This window comes from Diplotaxodon limnothrissa, linkage group LG19 (assembly GCF_057381915.1).
Source record: "Diplotaxodon limnothrissa isolate DT_005_m linkage group LG19, D_limnothrissa_male_GT1.1, whole genome shotgun sequence".
Taxonomy (NCBI): Eukaryota; Metazoa; Chordata; class Actinopteri; order Cichliformes; family Cichlidae; genus Diplotaxodon; species Diplotaxodon limnothrissa.
In genome coordinates, this window is record NC_140614.1 from 26,421,322 (window position 1) to 26,443,025 (window position 21,704).

A 21,704-nucleotide genomic window follows, 5' to 3' on the forward strand; every position below is an offset into this window, starting at 1 on the left:
CTAATTCAGGTCAGCCATCAGAGCTGAGGCTCAGAAGTACCAGGGTCCAAACAGGCACCACCTCCCATCCATCTGAATGTGGGGCAGATTAAAACCACAACAGCAGGTTAACCCATGACTTTCAACGAGTTTGATTCCTGCGGGTTTGCTAGATGTGACTATTTGTCTCTTTATTCACATTGCAGAAGCAAAACCACAGGTGTGACTGACAATAGCAGTGACTCTTTAACACTAGGACTATGAAACTGAATGGAAATAAGCAACTGTTACTATTTTTTTCAACTGTGACATGTCAAACATTTTAAAATATCTTCACAATTAACACCTACTCATTGGACACGTAAGGTACATCTCACCAGTACTTAACTGGTCCCCCTTTTTGATTTACTGGATGCACAGTCACCACATCCCAAAGGTGCATCGGAGTACAGTGAACTCAACACCTTCATGGTACATTATCGTGTTGGAAGCAGTCATCAGAAGATGTGTGCACTCTGGTCAGAGCTGGTAGGGCAGATTCCGATCCTATCATCTGTTCTTCCATGTAAACTGTAACCTCAGTTTTTTATTGTTAGCTGACAGGAATAGTAACCAGTGTGGTCCTCTGCATGCCCTTGTTGTAACGAGTGTCTGTAGAGTTACTGTTGCTTTCCCATCAGCTCAAAGATGTTTAACAACCCTCCTGTGTCATGTGATGCTACCATGTCAGCTGATGTTTGCATTAATAAGCAACTAAACCCAATGATGTGGCTGATGGAACGATTGAACCTTAAAGCAATATTACATAATCACCATCTATACAAATTTATGGGATGTCAAACATAAGGCCAGGGGGCCAGAAATGGCCCCGCACACTCGATGGCTTTGGAAAATGTGAAGGAGGGCATAAATTTGGAACTTAACTGCACTTTCATAAACTTTCACAGCTTTTCCTCCTGATTAAAGGGATGCCCCATACACATTCATACTACACCAATGAGCATAATGAATAAATAAGCAATTATAAGAGAGAAAAACTCCAGTTTTCACTATCTACTATAAAAGTGTATTTTTTATTGAATTATATTATTATTATTATTATATATATTATATTAATTCTTTAATACAGCAGCATATCATTGTCAGGTAGAAAAACTGAGATGATTGTTGAAATCACTTTTTTTTTCTTTTGCTAACATATATTCTTATGCAGGGATTAAATGTGTACTCACACTTCTTTACATTGACAGAAATGGGAATTTCATTCATCTGAAGTGGGCTGTATGTATCCTGTGATGTAAAAGGAGTTTGATATCCCTGGTCTATGGTACATTATATGAGACATCTTTAGTTCAGTCCTGCACCTGAAAGCCTGGCAGCTCGACTGAACGTGTTGAGGCTTGTACTCTGGAGGTGCAAAAAACTGGCACTATGCAGCTCAAGCTGGAAAAGGAATAGGAATTACAACTCCTCTGGGATTCAGCCAGTGTTACCCATGATTTCCAAAATAACTGAGACTCTGTCTTTTTATGGTAATCATCATAAAAAGAGTGACTTACTGAGTAAGACGGGGCTATTTCAAAGCAACCTACAGCTGCAGGAAAAGAAATGCTGGCTTTCACAAAGCAAGGCGTAGTTGTTTAAGAGAAAGATGTGTGTGCTGACTTTGCATTCCACAGCAGCCTGCGGTTTCCCCCCCCTTTGTACCTGACCAATTTTGCCTCATTTGTCTCCCTGCTCATTTTGCATACCATCAGGTGCGGTTCTCTCCACTCCGTTTAAACCAGGATTCTCTCTTGCACACGCACACACACACACAAGCGCACCACGCACGCACAAAATGGGTGTACCGCTATGAAATCAAAACTTGCTGAGCTTGTTGGACAAAGAACATAAAACGAGATTAACATACACGTTTGCATTTTTACACAGGTTCCAACACGGAGACGCTTTACAAACAGGTCGGTTTTTATTTTTATTGGAATACATATGGTCTGCTGTACAGCTTCAAGAGACCTACATGCAGAGTGCGCCAGCCACAGAAAGGTTAAAACATGCACAATGTATTAAGTTTAAATTGAAAAGAAAAAAAAAAAAAAAGCCTCCCCACACAGTACGCCTGGCATTGCTGACACAGAGAAGCAGTAATCAATCATAAAACAATTTTGATCTGATTTTAATTACATATACGTCTGTGTTTGACACCTCTGTCAGTCTCCTTGTTCTGCACACACATTTATATACACTCATCTATTAATAAAACCCAAATAAACAAACAAATAAACGCCTCATTTGTACAGTTCAGAAATTCTTAGATGTGGATGAATCAGCGTTAAGAGAGAGAGAACATCCAGTTAAACAAAAATGTATTATTTTAATTTGTTATCCGATTGTTCCTGTTAAGATTGTGTGTTTTCAATATATACACATGTCTGGGGACCTGCACCCTTCTTTCTTTGGCAGCACTTTCAAACATACAGCACAGAAGATGTACAAACCCTGAATTTATGAGCGAGAGGCTGGAGCAGTGAATGGTCCCCGATTTAAAAAGAAAACACGAAACCAAAAAAGAGAAAAGGGGTCGACACGTGTTGAACCGCTCAACATCGGAGACCTGCTCAGCTCTGATAAAACGCACGTGACTCTCACTCTTCAAAGACCATCGCTCGACGCTGGCTTCTCTCTTTCTCTTTTTCCTCATCCACGGTGCGTCATCATGTCTCCAAGTTGTGAGAAACGTCTTGCATTAAAACTACCAAGCACAAAATACATGAAGAAGAACTCTCCAGGAGTGTGACAAAGAAAAAGGAGATACATTACCTCGAAAAACAAAAAAGTCTTTAAGTCAAGATGGACAAATACTTTATATATTTCAGTAATAAGGCCCACTTTACAAAATTAGTTTTTCCTTAAATAAAATCTATCCAATATAGATTCCAAAATAAGACATCTTTTGTTTAACAAAGAGAAAAAAAATACATAAGAAGAGAGATGACAGAGAAAAGACAAACCTCACTTATATTTCCCCTTTATTTCAGAACCTTAAGAGACACCGTGTCCTCCTGGGGAAACTTTTGCACCATCTCTGTAAACTGTAAATACTGTGGAATGATTTTGGCACATTGTTAAAAGGCTGAGACGCAAACATGATTTTTCACTGAGTGCATGCCAATTTCCTTTACCTGCTGAGATGATTCTTGAAAAGAAACAGATAATAAACCCTACATAACCAGCTGTGGTACATTCAGCAAACAGCTACGGACAATTTTGGGGGCACAGAAGAGAAAACGTTTTAACAATGGGGGACTTGAAGGGGGCATTAGTTGTTTAAGTGCTGGTTAAGTGCAGATTACAGCCTGTGACACCCCAATGACACCATAACCCTGGCTTCACAATGGAGGCATTTGAGGACAAGGGCCTGCTAACATTCCTCCAATCTCCACTAAGTACATTCTAGTCTACTTTTATAAAAGGAAAAACAAAATAACGGATGTTTATAGATATACCAACACATCTTCAGAGGATTTCTCTTAACTCTTTAGCTGGTATCCTAGCAGGAAAGCAGAAGCAGCCTCTTTTTGTTTTTAAACAGCAGCTATTACACCATTGCTGTAATTCAGTCCACATTCAACCATCAATCACAAATCAGAGGAGACATCAGGAAAAGAAAACAGCCCCGGAATCCTTAAAACCTGTGAAATTATCACTGCAGCTCCCCCAAAAACCAATTAGTACATTCCACCATATTAACACTGCACCAACTTTCACCGAAGCATTGAGTAAGACCTGTCGCCTGTGAGCAGTTGCATTTTGCACAATCACATAAGCGCACACAGATGCCACGGGTGGTCTTCATGCTGGGACAGTCCAGCTGAGTCTCACTGGATGGAGTGGATGTTCGATCAGGTTTAGCAGTAGCGTTTGGGAACATTGGGGCCTTAGAAGGAAGAAAGGTGGATCGCATAGTTTCAACTTTGGCCTTTACCCAGCCCGGCTTGCTTTGAACCCGACCTTGAGGAGGAGAAACCTGCCACGCATCGTAAAACCTACAGTTTCTGACAGCTGGAACACCCCCACCCCGAACTCAAACACTCTTTAGGGAAAGAAAGGACGAGAAAGATTCAAAAGAAACAACTCACAGATGGAGAAATGCTTCACAGTGGTGCTGCTTAGGGATCGGTGGTGGAGCATCACGTTGGATTGGAGGGAAACAGTAACAAGAACTTTATGGCCCATGAGGCAGGATAATGGGCTGTGGCTCAGGTGCTTGCATCACCATCCTGACCCACAAACGCCCTCCAGCCAACTCAGGGCTCTGCAGACGCCACTTGAGCTTTAAATGAGAACCCTCGCTGACATATCAACAACAGCAACAAACGCACTAAGAGAAGAGCACGTGTATATGTGGGAGAAACTGAAACTCGATACCCCCCCCTGGATGTTTTAATTATCATCATGTGCACGTCACTGCCAAGCTGGCCATTTTTGACGCTCCTGTATTTAGAAGCCCTGAAATCAAGATGTAGAGACAGGATTAGACCCAGACCTGACCTTTCACCTTTCAGCTACTCAGGGAACTGCCCATCATTTTCTGGTGACAGGCCTCTGGCCTTCAATAAAACGAGCCTCTGCACCAGTAGCATACATCACTGCTGTTTAGGGCAAAGGTTTTCCTTTTAGGAAGTGAGAATCTAAGGAAAATACAGAGAAACAGAGGGAGGAGGAAGGGACACTTGATTTTTAGCAAAATCCTAAAAGGAAAGTTAAAATTGGCCGAAAAGATGAGAGACTGGGGACGAGAGGGCATTCTCTCTTGGTAAATGAGAAGTAGAAGAATAACAGAGGGAGCACAGGAGGACTACATGATCATCATGTCTTGGCTTGTGCACTGAGAGCTCTAAACAGTGCGTCTGGTCCGTTTTTGCGCCATCATAAAGCCGGCGGAGGCGGCTAGTCACAAAGCAAGCCTTTCAGAGGCGGAGCTGCACCCTGTGACTCTGACAGTCAAATCCACACAGCGGCGTGACTCGTGTCCTTTAACAGTTTCAGGGAGGATTTCCCCTAAAAATAATTTTACAATGTCAACCAAAACTATTCTCAAATAAAAGAAAAATGCAATTAAATGCAAACGGAACAAATCAAAACCTTACATGTTTGTATTGCATGTTATTTATGTTTACTGCAAGTGTAAGGAAATTGTGCGATGGTCTGAATTTGTTGGGACAGTTTACCTCTTATACCGCATCTCAAGGCACAGACGAACATGCTGTAGATATTACTGCAAGAAGGTAAACATAATGGAAAGACAGACTGGTGAAAATGTGCACTCCTAAAGGTAAACTTTTAGTTTTAACCTAGCAAACTTCTCACTTACACAGTCATCACCTCTTTTTGTACACGATGACAGCTGAAATGGTTACAGATATTGCAGTGGGGGTGGGGGGGACAGTTTAATTGCATATAATCTCCTGCTTGCATAAACTGTAAAGTGACAAAGTGGCAACAGACAGAGGTCCTGCCATTAGGCAGATCTTTTCACAATAAAAGAACCTGCACATATGTGGAGACTAATAAATATTACAGCTTGATGGTGGCTGGTAGAATACAGGAGACCAAAAAAAAAAAAAAAAACCAAACAAAAAAAATAAGTGAACCAGATCATCCCCAGCAGGGTCCGACAACACAGCATTAAAATCCACAACAGCAGAGGAGCCAGATGGAGAGCAGGCTTTTAAAAAGTCCCAAGTTCTTTCACAGATCCAGAACTTGGTCCAGAGTTGTCACAGTTATGGTTCTGTTTTTCTCTCTTTCCCCCCCCTCGTCTACAGTTTAACAGATGCGAGAGACAAAGAATGCAGTCGTGTTGGATCGGAGCATTAAGCCATCGAGCAATTGGTCATTCTCAGCTGCATTCCTCCTGAGCAACATTCATAAATTTTGTTCTAGGATTAAAAGTTTACATAGCCTGTCATTCTGCAGTCAATCTTCTGCAACGGTCTCAAGATCCTGCCGGTGCCTGTTGATAGACTTTATGGAGAAACTTGAATACGTCAGCAGGGTTTCTGATGACCTCAGCAAAAAACCAAACAAAAAAAAACACCTCATTTTATTACTGGCCGGTGGCTAAATTGAATTCTACTGCACAGTCTCCGCCGTAGTGGCCCCTGGCAATGAGTGATTGCTCCAACATACCAACCCACCAGGTGTTGTTTATCGTCGTAACAAAATAATACACCTCTATAGAAATAAGAAAGAGAGACACTAGCACGATTCGCACGGCGAACCAAGTCACGTACAAGCAGGACTGTCACTTCCTGGTTAGAAGTCCAACGCCCTTGGGTCGTTCCTATGACTGGTGTGTACACATTACTTATGGCATCACTAAAAAATGTCCCACCCTGCCAGGCCATGGTTGCTGGTAATCGAAAGTCCAAAGTTCAGTTCAAACAGAAACTCCATTTTTGCTATGGCTCTTTCAAAACACATGGATGAGGACAGTTGCAACAGCTGTAAAATACTGAACCATGGAAACTGTGTCATGGTTTGAGGTTATAAACAATGCCACCCCCCATCCTCTTGTTTTTTATTTATTTATTTTTTCTTCTTGCATGTGCATTCCATTTCATTGCGTGCAGTCCACTTTCTTTTTTCAAATGACACGGTTGAGAAGAAAGCGAAAGGATGATGCAGAACAGGAAGCGAATTACAAAAGAATCAAAATAACAGAAAAACATAAACAAGGTCCTGGCCTGTGAAGACAAAAGAAAAAAGAAAAATGTGTCTGTGTGTACGTCTGTATTTGTATTTGTATGTGTGTGTGTGCGTGCACCTAAAAATCCAGCCAACCGGCAACCCTTTAAGCATGCTGAGTCACAATCTTTCAAGTGTTCTTCATTTATTACTTAGAAACATGCAAATCTTCATTCAGCATCTAAGACCTCAAATTAAATCCAGTTTGAGGTTACCGCGTGCTGGAAAGTCGGGATATGGGCTGAAATTAAACCGAACGTTAAAAATGTGGATGTGTTTGCTTCTTGTTTTGTGGATACGTTTGCATGGCTTGTGTTTGGTGAAGGGGGGACGGGATGGGATTGGATGAAGGTTTTCAGAAGGAAAAACGAGGGGGATTCGCTTCCTGTTTTTGGTCACATTTAAAGTAGCGATCGTTTGGTTTTATAGAGAATCCTACGGGAAAATCCAGCCCTGTGAGAGAGAAAGATGCGCTGCTGTTGACTGAGGATTGGGTTCGTCTTTTCAGTGATGAAGAAAAGTTGAAGTTCTGAAGCACAAGTGACATTTCCAGCTACTCTGAGGTTACTGTAACAAACTCTCTTGAGTCTATTTTCCTCCAACTCTGGCGCACAGGAAAATCTCCAGCCCTGCGCAGCGTGCCAGCCTCTCCCTTGTCAAGTTTCAGGATTACACTATAATACATCCAACAGAAGAAGCAGAAGATAATACACTGGCCGGTGAGGAAACCTCCAAAAACACTGTACAGGCGCTGACCTTCCATGCACGGCTTTTTCTGGAACAGTTTTGAATAGGAAGAAGCGTCCATGTCTCAGCGTACACTCATCATCAGGTCGGTGGTTTGTTGTTCAGTGTGGCTGCAAAACTGTTGTCTGCTGGAGGTGGTGGTGATCTATGTAGCCGTCATTTGATGGGAAACTAGCGCTTGGCCCTTATTTTGCAGTTGAGAGCTTAATGGAGTGCTGTTATGGGAGGGGAAAAAATGAATAGAAAAGAGACACATTTAATCCTTCATTTTTAAAAAATGTTATCGTAACTATTCATCTTTGTTAGAAACATGACTGGTCTGTAATTTCCTTATAATTTCGTGGAAAGTTTGCCAGAAAGAACAAGATAATTTGCAAGCAATTATTGGGGAAAAATATTGAGACCGAGCTCATTGGTACACTTCCAATTTAAATCACAATTTTTAATTTCCAGTCTTTTAGTCTTTTACGGCAAATCAGCTGTACATGTAAAATGTGAATATCATTAGTATGATGGAGGAATGAGGTCTCCAATCCTAAATGAAGTTACTGTATGCTTATCCGGGTTCAAAGTGAGCTTTTCTCTCATTTTCCATAATTTATCCCTAATTATGCTGGTCTTTCCAGAGGAAGTCACCAAAAAAAGCATATTTAAACTTGAGAATTTTGCTGCAGCACAGTTTGTAAACTGCCTTGTGCAAAGATTTCATCACTGTCGCTATGACGATAATATATAAATAGAAGGAGAAAGCCCCTTTATAGATGAGACGCTGTTCCAAAAGGGGTAATTAATAATTGTATATTTTAATTAACTATCAGGAGTTAAAAGAAAAGAAAATCCAGCCACCTCCTACCTGCCCCACTTGCTTCAATCCTGCTCCTCACTTGGTCTAATGTTGCTCTGACTGACGCTGGCTCCACGGTCTGCCTCCTGCTCCGCTCCTCCCCTCAGCTCTGGCTCCTAAGCCTTGCCCCCGACTGGACCAGGGCTCCCCTCCTCTAGAGGCTCCAGGTGTCCTGCTTATCCGATCGTAAGAGGTCCCCAGATCACTACTGGGTATCTGTCGTCTCCAAGAGGCTGGGCTGTGACTCGGGTTTGGACTGGGGTCCAAGTTATCAGAAGCCTGGAAGAAAGAAATTACATTTAAAAACTGGCTGTTGTATTAACTGGCATCCGAAATAAGCGCTTTTCCAAGTTTAAGAGGAATAATTTGGATTTCTTTGCTGAAATTTAATGCCAAACTCTGGAGTTTGTCTATAGGAGCTCTGGGCATTTTGTGGGGCCTTGCTCGGACCTTTGTCTTATGCGGGCATTGACTACATGCCGTTAATGTTAACTGGTGTGCGACAAGTAAAGTCTGCCATGTGGATTTCTGCCAGGGGAAAAATCCCCAACCAAAAACCCCAAACATACCCCAAGCTGAGAGATTTATAATTTGGCGGGCTCACTAGAAAACAAACCCCAAGTTTCTAGTTTGTGGTGGATACAATGGCACGTCCTCTCTCATAACCTCAGTAACCCTTCTCTAAGAAAGCGAGAGTTGGATGACGATGCAGTTCTTAAAGCACACAGAAACAGCACCCCACTCCTGTAATTTCAGTTTTTAAAAAAGCACCATAATTAGTGACATTTGGTGGGCTGGAGTTGGCTTCTGGTGCAGTTTTAGAAAGCATTCTTGCTAATTGGCTTTAATGGAGCCCTGCTGGTCTGCCTTTCACAGTCTCCTGGGGGAGACAGGAAATCAGTCACCAGTGAAGGCTGCCAAAGTGGGTGTGCTCAGTGTGGTCACTTCCTGCTTCAGTCACTGTGGGAGGAAACCGTCAAGTGGCATATTCTCCTTCTATGGTAAGTTAATGCTCCAAGACTGGGAGTTTTCACGAACTTTCCTCGAAATGGATGTAGAGTTCCTCCTACACCCAACGGGAGGTTTGTACCGTACAACACATGGCAGTGGAATTAAAATAATGCTTGGTTAAATAAAACCTGCAACAAAACCCCCCAAATACACACACATTGCACAAAAGTGCTGCTCTTTGACCAGCTTTTATATGTCAAATGAACAAGCCACATACTCTAAGATATTAAGAAAATTAGTTTGACTTTTGGGAAATAGTCTAAAGTTTCACATATCTATGAAAAATATGACGCCAGACTAACAAAAAAAAAAAAAAAAAAAGGTTGAAACAGGTTTTTCTGGAGTCTTTGTCCACATCAAATTACACTTTTTGTACAGACTAAACCAGGAAATGTTGCAGTATTTTTGTGAGTTTTACGTTTTCAGGATTATTTATTTATTTCACCTTTTCCCACCCAGTAAATCCCTCGAGATTTAATCAAATTTTCAAGGGAGAACTGGCCAGGAATGTCCTTTTAACAAAGCCAGCATAGCTGTTTAACCTGCTTCAGCTTTTATCTGGGGCACTGACATGAGAATGGCTTCTCTCCGCGCTTCCAACTGAAGGAGCATCTTGGCCAAAATACTGAAATATGACTAAGTGTGTCTGAGGATGAATTTTGCTCTTTGATGAACTTATGGCCAACAGATTTGTGAAATAAATACAATCGTGCATTCGAGTTCTTCCAGATCAGCTTTTTCTGTTTGTGGTTTCTTGTTTGCTGATGACTTGTTTCACAAGAGGTGGAACTTCCGACAATCTCACTGGTAATGATTTTTTTTTTTTTTTTTTTTTTAAATGACATCAGAAACAGCAGTATGCGACATTACGTGATGGCAGAGCTTCAGTTCATCCTTTGTCATTTTTTTTTTTTTTTTTTTTTTAATAAATAGGACAGGGGGAATGAATGAGAGAAAGAGGGGGAGAGAAAGAAAGAAAACCAAAGGGGAGAAGAGACGGTGAGAAGGGGGGGGGAAGAGAGAGAGAGAAAAAAAAAAAAAAGAACTCCTGGGTCACCTGTATGGAGAAAAAAAAAAAAAAAAAAACAAACAAAAAAAACAAACAGAGGAGACAGCAAACAACAAAGAGCAACATAATAATAGAGAAAACAAAGCACCATCACAATAAACTAGCTAGCCATAGATATCAATATTTACTAAATAATAAACGATATTGTGCAGCACGCAAGATAGACAGCGCACAGTGTGCTTTGAGGTAGCAGCCAAGAAAGCTTTAGTCCGCGTCTGTGAATACCCATGTGTGCATACCTGTGTGGATCAGCATGCTTGCATTCCAAAGGTTTCTCCATGTAATGATCTGCTAGGGAGTGTGGGGGGGCCACAGCCCCGTCCTCCAGGGTGTGAAGCGGGTATGGAGGAGATCAAAACTCCAGACATCCAGAGGCCCCCAGAACACAAGAGACCATGGAAGACCAACAGAGGGGCAGCCGCGCCACTGTTCCAGTAAGAGCTGAGGAGAGTCCCAGATGAGGGCTCGCCCAGCAGCCGCGGAGCAGAAGTCAGGGGGAGTTGCAGTGACGCGCCCGTGAGCTCCGCCGGCCCCCAGCTGCGCCTGAGTGACCGAGCCCCAGGCCGAGAGGCCGGGGGCACCCCACCTCCAAAGGGGCCCGAGCGAGCCCCAGGCCCCGACAAGCGGCCGCCAAGGAGTGAGCCGGTGTGTACCCGGACGCCCACCCCCAGACACTGGTAATGATTTTAAAAATCAGGAGGACAGTTAACAGTGGATCAACTCTTGACTCCACACTTTACTGCCAGTATAATATGTTCTGGTGCCTCGCTCCTTGGCCAAACGTAAATTCACAGCTCATTCGAGTGCAGGCTGAAGTTTCCTACTGCTACAATGGGATGGAAGTACTACAAAGACATTCTGCTCTTGCAGTCTAAGGTGTGGAGTGACTGCCACAGAAAACAAGCAACCCCTATTTAAATGCCGGCCTGTTAGGCAATTCAAATCAAGTGTGCTTGGAATGCAATGCAAGCGGCTGTGTATGTGTGAACGTGTGTTGTGGAGCTGTGGCACACACACAGCTTTCCTTGCTTTTTTTTTTTCTTTCTTTTTTTTTCCTCTCTTAATATTGGATGTTGTTGTGCAGCATGCAGGACCGACTGTCAAATGTGGAACACCACATAGATGAGAAACCATGAACAAAACTTTATTTTTCAAAAAACATCAAGACATACATCATTACTAAAATTCTAAGAACTAAGGTGTTCCCTCTATGCCCGAACTAAACTTAAAACAAGAACTTGTGTCCTAATTAGCAATTGACAAAGCTTAAATCTTCATAGAAACTTCTTTCTTATGAGCAAAGAGGGAGACGCAGACTGCGGAAAATGCACCGGCAGTCTCGGCACAAGTTCGCGGGCGGAGGGTGGACGAAGAGGGAGTACAAGGTTTTGAAGTGGTGGCTGATGACTTTTACGCTGAAAATTATTACAGCATCAGAAAAAGACTCCTCACCCCTCGTTTCATTCCATCCATTCAACGGCTGCTGATTGCTCGCCACATCAAAATGGACGACGTCAAAGTCTGCACGGTGGTGGAAACTCTCTTGCACTAACTAAAATTGGTAAAGAACTTTTTCTTTTTTTTCTTTTTTTTTTGCCTGTCCCGTTTGGCTCTTTTGCCATCAGAATTGTTGTCTAAAGGCAAAGAAAGATGCCCAACAGATTTACTTTACCAAATTGACCATCCCAGCCTTGCCGTAATGGTCCATTTGATTCACCTTTTATTGTTTATTTTATTTTCACTTACTGAATACCGGACAGACTTGACTACGGGACAGACTTGACTCAGCTTTCCTTGCTAGCATGCTTATTGTTAGCAGCAATGCTAACCATCAAGCCATCTGCTCATACTTGTAGTACAAAGGGTAACTGATGCCACTGCACAAATTTGAACATCGTAGAAGCTCTAAAAGGATAAAAGATTGAATGAGTCTCGATAAATGCCATCACTACAAGCCAAAGCAGTTGATAGTTTAGTCACGCTGCTAAAGTGTTGGTTCAGATAAACTAGATATGACCATGACCTTTCACTGGAGGAAAAGATGTCTGTCTGTCTCTATTATAAATAACCTCTAGATAATTTATACATGAGGTTCAAAAGTGAAAGCTAATCAATAAGCTATCAGTCTGCCCAGGGTGCTGAGGGTACTTATAGGAATTGGGAGTGTTTTCTCCTCCTTAATGCCTATCGACCAATATGTCCTCACTGGTCCACAGAAAGCTGATTTTCAGTCTGCTCTCCTTCCATCACCAGGGCATGAAAGATAGTCACAACAATCTGATGTTTAAATCTCTAGAAGAAAAACTAGATTTATTTTAAATGTTCTTCATTCATCATTTTAAGGTTCAAAGACAATTTTACAAGGAGCAAACATGTCAAACAAAAACAAACTTTGATGAATCAAGAGGAACACAGATGCCCACCCAGCTGAATAACAACTGATGGGGTGTCAGTTAATGATGTTGAGAGCGGCTCCGTCTGCAACCTTGTAATAACACAACCCTCTTTTATCAACCCCTGACACTGCAAACACAGACTAATCCCAACCTTCCACTGTCCTAAGTACAGCTGTATTTATCCAAGCCTCTTGGGAACGAACGCAGTTCAGACCGCTGAAATATTCTACAAATCCAAACCAAAGATGATCGGCTTTGCTCCAAGACACGCTTCAAAGCCCAGTTTTGTTTTTGAAGAAACTTATTTTTTATTGCACTGGGGTAATTTCTGCACATAATTGCTATCCAAATCGAGTGACCAGTTCATGCATGAAATGTCATGATGAACAAGGTTCTACCGCACAGTGGATTTGGGAAATTCCTACAATAAAATTAAAAAGTGCACGAGTGACAAAAAAATGAACAGGGGGACGGTGGTTTAACAGTTCACAGCCGATCTTAAACAACGAAGACAGGACTTGTTCGATGGTTCCGGGTTCCCGGACCACAAAGCATCAGTGATGTGGGACAGGAGGCTTATCTTAAGTAGTTGTGGTTGTGAAATTGCAGAGCTAAGGTCGAGGCCGAGTGGCACTGAGTGGGCACTGCATAATGGGAGCATTAAAAAAAAAACAAAACTCAAGGTTATTTTGTTAATGCCAGGGTTTTATGATAAAGAAAAAGAGCAAGGCCCTTCACACTTTTTCTACCAGTCTGCTAAATATCAGTGATGAAAGGGGGCATTTGGGGGTTGGAGTTCAGTGTTGGGTAGATTTCATTAAGCCCATTGATGATAATGACTAGGGAGGAGTCCTGCAGGCAATTATAGCTCCAAGGCCATGTTAGCTGTACTGAAAGACCCAAAACCCCAGATTTCCCCTGACACGTTACTGAACATGCATGACAGCGATCCATGACGATGTATTTATAAATCGCAGCATCACTACATACAAAATACATGTGAAATATTCACACTCCATTTTTTATGATCTCACATACATGATATCACAATATAATCACAATGGCCCACATAGCCTCACATATTACATTGTGCTAACAGTGGAAAAGTCTGCCACACCTAAATTGAAATTTTTTAAATTAAGCTCTTATAAACAGTGACAACATACTATGTACAAAACAAAGTCATAAAATAAAGTCGCAGACCTTAACAGACACCTTTGCTTATTACATGGTGTCTTCCAGAATAGCAAACTGAGTCTCTCACTGATGTGGTAGAACATTCACATAGGAGAAAGCTATTTTCTTCTCCTTGAGGTTTTTCTAACCTACTTTTCCCCCTGTTGAGGTCTTTTTCATTTCCATCCTTACTACTTTCTGTCCCACCCTTTTCTCTTTGTGCTTACTGGGGCAGCAGGAGTGGGGCCTGCAGAACTGCTGTGCTAAGCTTGAAGTCACGGAGCCTGGCGTCAGGGAAAAATACCAGCTGAGCTCTAATGCAAAGTGGACACACCAGGAGCTAAGGCCTGCAGCTGCACTTTGTGTGGAGTCTTTATCTTCATGCTAAAACTATTTGCAGAGAACAATACTCTAAGCGCAATACCAACTTTATTAATTGAGTATCACCAATTCATTTTTTTAAATTTACAAATGCTTGAGAAATGTACCAAGAAAACAGACTCAAGGAACATTAAGCATATTTCAAAGCAGAACAAAAATGAAAATAAAGTTGCATCCAATAGCCACGTGTTTTATATCATATCTGATAAAAACAAAAGCCTATAAAACTGAATCTACTACAGGAAAGTGTTAACAACCTGAAGTCAGTTTTCCTTACCGGTGGCTGCTGTGAATATGATCGGCTCCAGGACTGAGAGGTAACGGGTGCATGGGGTATGGCCCTTCCCAACCCTCCTGTTTCCATAGGGGGAGACTGAGAGATCTTACGCATGTACACCTGGGACAAAGAGAAAATTCCCTCTATTATTTTTTTCCTTTGTGTGTGAAATTACTTTGATATACACTTATTAACTTTCCCCACCTCAGCAGGGGACGGCTTGGCTCCCTTCTGTGCTGCAGCATTTCCGCCGCCTCCGTTTCCACTGTTTACAGAGTCCTCTGTGTCAAAGGTGGTTGCCCTGTAAGCCCTCCACGTTGTTGCAGTTTCGGTTTCATCTTCAGACCCGCCATCTGTCATTGCTCTCGTACTCCTTCCTCGACTTCCCTCGTCCACAGACATGGCGCTTTTGTTCCTCCAGGGGCTTCTCACGGTCACATTCTTCATATCTGGCAAACTGTCTTCGTGTGACGGTTGGCTTTGCCGTTGGCTTCTCCAGCTGGTGACGGTGGTCGTGCTGCTGCTGCTCTCAAATCCTGATTCTGTGTCGTTGAAGTCTGAGGAAGTGACGTCCGGGGACTGGAGGCTAAAGTTGCTGCGCTGGCAGCACAGGTGGCTGGTGGTGGTCTCCACCCTGGAAGAGTTGTGGAGTTTAGACCTTGATGATGAATCACTGTGGCTGTGTGGCCCACAGTCCTGGTCCTGGCATGGCCGCAAAGTGATCTCACTCTTGGGTATGGAGATCTCATATGGGACGGAAATACTGCCATGATGATCAGTGTTTGGGCCTGGCAATATATATAAAATGATACATTTATACAGATGCAACAAGTTGACAGTAAGTTGACATGTGCTTTAAAATATCAGTTTTTGGGGGGTGCAAAATTAATCTCGGTCCAACAGTTTGGCTCAGGACAAAAACAAATAACATCCTATCAGCTTAAGTTTGTGTTTAATGCTTGTTAGCAAATATTACCATGTCACTAGGCTCTCTTTTCTTTCCCCTCATCTGTAACCAGTCAAGGCAGGTGGCTGCCTATCCCTGAGCCACAAGGCTCAGGGGGTGGGGGGGATTGTTGGGATTTTCTGAGTTGAACTGAATAAAGATGATCATCTCAGGGAACACAATTTCATTCTGCAGAGAGACAGATGGTTCTGCCGCCAACATGACTAGGGGTTAATTACATTAAAACACCCAATCCTATAGAAGACAAAAGCACATTTACAGACTGCTACAAAAAAACCTTTACTGAGGTTTAATGTTGGGGAAGCAGATGCTGATGACTGATAGGTGTTCACCATGCACCACTTTCTGGACATATAATAATGGGGCTTGTAGCAGGTTTAATTACCCTAACAGCCTGTCCAAAAGGTGTGCTACAGTTTTGTGAGTGCTGCAAGTTGTGAGCACTAATTAGAAGGTTTCACGTGACAACAAATAAAAATGTTGTCTTTACTGTACTATTTAGAATTAGTATCTAGATCCTGTCCTGAAAAATGCAGTATAAGTTTAACTAGATCATTCTAAATTGTTGACACGTACCTATAACGATGTTACTGGTAGATGTGTGGCGTCCTTTAATAGGTGCAGGTTCACTGGACACACTGCTGCTGCGACTGCTGGTTCTGGAAGAGCTTGGATCATTTGGGTAGATGGTTATACTACTGGTGATTTTATTAGTAGTAGTCACTATTGGTTTGGTCGAGATCTTGGGTTTCCCATTTGTAGGCAAGGGTTCTGAAATCATTACTTCCTTTCTGTCAATTTCCACAATAGCAGGCTTGATCACAGCTCTTGACCTCAGTGCCTCTCTAGGACTGCATACTCGTTGGATTTCAATCCCTGCTGGAGTATGCATGGATCCCTGGTGACCTCCCTCAGCTCCCTGTGACCGGCTGTGCAGCTCCTCATCAAAAGAGCTCCTGGAGGAGGAACCCTCTGAATGAGAGTCCTGGACTTGAGGGTATCTAGAATACCTGGAGGTTACAGTCCTACTGCTTACAGCTGTGCTAGTTGCCTCAGCTGCTTCAGCTGTAGGGTCCAGCTCAGATGGCCTTGATCCAGTAGATTCTGTTTCTGAGGCAGAAGAATGACCCTCTGACCCGTGGTCATTGGGCAGCAAGGGATTGATGTGAGATTTGCAGGCTGTGTATGAGCCATTGGCTTTGGATATAGTAGAAATAGAAGAAGATACAGATTCCTGAATCTGGTCTGTTGATTCCTGCTCGGACACAGGCACCGTTTCCTTCTCTAGAGCAGAGATGCTGTTCATGGTACTGGAGGTACTGTCAGGCACGACATCAGAGCTGTTAGATTCACTGTCACTACCTACGTACAGTTTTGAGAACTTTTCTCTGCTCTTCTTGATGTCATCCGTATGCTTGTGAGCTGTCCTTAGTGGCTTCTGGTCATTAGCTGCTGGAGGGTATCGACTAAGGACGGACACCTTCTTGGTATCACTAGAAGTTGTATTCACAGAGCTGTATGTGGCTCCTCTTGGCTTTTCCTCAGCTCCTCGCACTGTATCTCGTATTCCATTATCAGATGAATTTGTGGTAGTTGTAGTTCTGGGTGTCCTTCTCTTTTGGGCAGGACTCAGGGCTCTTCTCACTGACTTGGGAGAACCCTTCTCAGAGTTGCTGAAATCTTTGTTCCAAGATTTATGCTGAGGAGATAAATCTCTGTTCCTATGTTTTGGGGAACTTGGCTCTGGGACAGTTGCTGCACTTCTATATTTAGGCTTTTCTTGTCTAAACCCTTCCTTCAGGATAGTCTCTTCATTTTCAACTTTGCCATTTTCAATGACCTTAGCAGTGCTGCTTCCATTGCCGTGTTTATCCAAGTTACCAATTCCATTTCCTCTGATTCCGCCTTTTCCACACAGTTGCATCCTGAGGTGTTCCACCTGCTCATTTAACTTTCGAACTCGGTCCCTTTCTATCTGGAACTTTTCGTGAAGCTCACCATTTTTTGACTCAGAGTTCTTCAAATCCTCTTCCACAATCTCCAACTGCTTAAGGCGGTTCTTCAGTCGTTCTACCTCCTGTGTCAACTCCTTTACTTTGTTGTCCTCCTGCGAGCCTTCAAGACCGCTGTTTTTCTCATTCTCAGACAGCTTTGAGTAGTCATGGCTCTTCTTCTGTCCAGCCAGCTTACTTGTTAAGAGTGCTGTGGATGTTAGCTCATCTTCAATTCTTGAGCTCATGAAATCTGCTCTGCCAGAATCCGTTGACATGCCAAAGCGATTCTTCTGGTGCGCCAGCTTTTCTTCCAATTTCAGAATGGTCTTCTCATCCTCTCTTTGTTTCTCTAGCAGCCTCTTACGCTCATTCACAAAGGTTTGGGTGAATCCCTTGAGCTTTTCAAGCTCCATAGCCAAGGCCTGCTCCGTTCTCTCCAGCTTTGTCTCAGACCCCTCCACCTCTTTCAAACGGGCTTTTAGTGTCTCCAACTCAGATGAGAGCTTCTTGGTTAAGTTCTTCTCCTCATTGAGGCTAAGGCAAAGCTGGCTGCAGTCAGACTTGCTTTTCCCAAAAGCTTCTTCCAGTTTCTCGAGTTCAGCCATCCGTCGCTGAAGACGTTCTATTTCTGCCTTTAGCTCTTTCGTAAGGTTTTCCTCCTCTTCCAGTTTCTCTCTTACTGTGCGGCAAAGATCCTCAGCTTTACGTACCTCCTCATCTTTCCCCTGGATCTTCAAGAGACGTTTTCTCAGGGCTTCCACATCACCAAGCAGGGACGAGTTACTTCCCTCTGCCTGGATAATCTTGTCCTGCAGAGGAGAGAGTACAACAGTTCTTTTCATGTACTGCGTTTCTTTTTCACTTCAGTCATTCTTTTGAGATGCACAAACACACACAACCCTCCACACACTGTCACAACAACTTACCTGTAGGTCAAGAAGCTCATCCTCAGACTTCTGTAGCTTGTTTGTTGCTTCTTCCAGTTCATCAAGTCTTCGGCCAAGACTCTGCAGCTTGTGCTTCAGGTGGCGATGGGTCATGTCTTTATGATCTGACATGGTTCCAGATTTCTTTCTATTGTATCGACCAAGTTTCTATGTTGTCCAGATTATCTGATGAAAATCTCTTGGGGAGTCCACATCTGTGCCGTTGTGCTACCAAGTTCTTTAGGCTGTCAAGGAAAAGCTCCTTTTTCTTGTTAGGCTGTTCTGATTCGTTTTGCCACCGTCTCTTTAAGACTTCAAAATTCCCTCAGTGGTTTTCAGCAGACAAATCTCATCTGTAGGAGGCACAGAGAGAACACTTAGTCATCTCTAATTTCACAATGACAACCATTTGTATTCTCAAAAGTAACACAGTAAGTACAGGAAGTAAGTCAGAGAACATAGAAATTAGCTCACACACACACACACACACACACACACACACACACACACACACCCTAATTCACACTTACAGGTCGATATAACAACTGTGCAACATAATGAGAAATTGTTTTTTTCTGAATAACCATAAAGTCAGCTGATCTTTTCATATTTGAAAAATTGTGTCAAAAATACACTTCCTTACTTTGATAATCAAACATAATCCATAACTATGCCTCCCTTCCCTTTTGCCACTAAACTACCATACAGTTCATCTTGCCCATAATTTAAAGGATGTGAGTGGATGACAAGGTTTTTAGTACATCTCCACATGCTCCCACACCCACACAAACAATGCTGAGTCCCTGCTCTTGATCCTACCGTATATCGATTCTTGCCTGCTTGCTTTTGCTGACAGTGGCATATCTCAATAACACCAGCGTCCTCCACTACATTACCGGTCTGTCTCAACACTACACCATTCATAGTCCATTCAGACAGTAACGATTAAAAAGAGAACACTATGACAAGGAGGTTTTGATTATCTCCAACATAAGTGCAGATTAGACAATTAAAAAATAATGTAATTCTTGCCAATAGGGATATTTATATCACTTTGCCTTTCTGTTGTTAGTACAAAGATGTAAAAATAGAGTGGGAGTCCTAACTGCAAGCTCAGCATGGCTCAGTGCGATGAGAACACAGAATATTAGCACATTACAGTCTGACTGTAGGCAGAGTCTTGGTTAATCTAACTGTCAACACACTTAAGTCAATCATGACTCAAGCAGTGAGTTCTCCTGCTTGTGCTTCTAGACCCTATTACGTCCCTTCCCCCCAATGATTCTGACCAGGGCAAAAAGAAAAAAGAAAATCGACCTAAGGGCAGGGCACAACATCATCATTTATTAATCCCCTGACAATCAGCAGTCTCTCTTCCTTACCCCACATTCAGCTCAGGCAGCCCGTCTGAAGCTACACACCACTACATAAAAAGACTACTGCAGTTTGCTTTTGAAGCAGATAACTTTTACTGCTGCAAAACATCAACCGGTGCAGTAAATTCACCAAACATATTTCACCTCTTTGAACCACGTATGTGGATGGTATACAGTATGGTAAAACATGTCGTAGTGGTTTGCGCCAAGACAGAATAATATATTTTCTATAGTTTCAGATGGTGTAAAAAACCCAAACCGCTCAGCCCGCAGTTCATAAAATGTCTTGTTGAACATAAACTAAAGCAGTAAGCTTTGAAAGTCAGCATAGCAAAAATTACTTAATGACAAAGCACAATGTGGACTCAAAGGCTTTGGCTGTAGGGTTTTAATTATTTTTCACTTTCATGAGGTCTAGTGGTTTGGTAATCTTCTCTCTGGAGTGTAAGACACTGAGGAAATAAAGAACATGGGCTTAGTATGAAGGAAGACAAATGGAAGAATTTGGAGCGAAAACTGCTTGCCTAGCTGTCTATTTGAATGCCAAAACACCTTACTCTATAAGTCACTTTTGATGCACTGACATTACTCAGCTGTGGCTTGTTAAGTGAGCTGTAGACCAATTTATCTCTCTTGTCTAGAGCTAGTCGCTCTATTCCAAAGCTGTCCCGACTGATCCCCTTCCAGCAGAGTAAAATTACAGAGAAATTCCCATCGATCTATTAAAAACAGAGCAGACACTCTGACAAAAATATTTAGGTTCAAGACAACTCTGTAGACTTCAGCACAAAGCAGGAAAGATAAACCTAGCTAAAAACAAGAAGTCCAGTAAATGACACTCTGCGCCTCAGGCTCTAGAAAGCAAAACTAGGTAGATATGACCAGTTTGGTGATCCTATGATCATGACCAACAATCCAACACATTTTTTTTTTTTAAATAATTTTATCTTTAACTTTATCTTTAACATAATCCCAAATCCTGACTTAGTGTCCAAATCTGGTCCCGAAAAGCAGCTCCTGTCCTGCTTAATAAATGTGTTTTGTTAGATCCAGACACTCCTGTCTTGGCAGGCTGCCTAGCTCTCCTCTCATTCACTCTTTATTTCGTTGCCAGTTCTCTACCTCCCTCTCTCCCTCATGTCTCCCCTTCATCTCTCTCTAACACGCACACCAGCACGGCCAACAGAACGCTTTCAAGGGGTGGCAGTGCGTGCAAAGTGACTCTGGCAAGGGCCTGCTTCTGCCAAACCAATCAACATACATGATTCACTTATGGCAGGCCTGGGGCCTCATTATCCATGTTCAGGACAAGACAAGAGGGAAAGAAAAGGCTAGTGGGTGAAAGGCGGAGAGCAGAAACAAGATGAGGAAGAGAGGGGAAGCCAAAAATGAGCACTAAAGAAATTACTGTATGAATGAATGAAAAAGAAGAATCCAAGCAGTATTTAGTTAAAGACCATGCATTCCTTCTTTTGCAATCCAAGATCCAGATCAGATAAGCACTTTTAAAACTCCATTTATGTCTCTATATTCCTTTGTTTTTCCACAACTGGCTACTCATAAGTCAGTAGGATATTCTGTACAGCCAAGAACATGAAAACATGCTAAAGGGAGGATAAAGAGGGAAGGAAGTAGGGCAGGAGTGGGGCTGCTGAGGTATTCTGAACTCAGCTCCAAGTTTCATTCCCCTGTTCTGTGCTTTGTTTGACAATTATGGAAAACCTAGATGGGGGCAGGAGCTTTGAGGCAGTGAAACTGACCCGTTTTATGTAGACACATTCCTAATGATGGACTAACCAGGGCACTGGCAG

General features: G+C 42.6%; 1 protein-coding gene across 1 annotated transcript in view; it reads right to left on the bottom strand.

Moving 5' to 3' along the window:
• Positions 1–7,090: 7,090 nt before the first annotated feature.
• luzp1 (leucine zipper protein 1) overlaps positions 7,091–21,704 on the bottom strand; it is a 50,109-nt gene continuing 35,495 nt past the window's right edge. Inside the window, exons 2-7 of the mRNA XM_085342530.1 lie at positions 18,518–18,870; positions 16,174–18,400; positions 14,835–15,418; positions 14,631–14,750; positions 8,330–8,599; positions 7,091–7,691 (exon numbers count right to left, since the gene is read on the bottom strand). Coding sequence (XP_085198656.1) covers positions 8,366–8,599; positions 14,631–14,750; positions 14,835–15,418; positions 16,174–18,400; positions 18,518–18,649 — 3,297 coding nt within the window. The 5' untranslated portion in view covers positions 18,650–18,870 and the 3' untranslated portion in view covers positions 7,091–7,691; positions 8,330–8,365. The remainder of the gene's footprint in view (positions 7,692–8,329; positions 8,600–14,630; positions 14,751–14,834; positions 15,419–16,173; positions 18,401–18,517; positions 18,871–21,704) is intronic.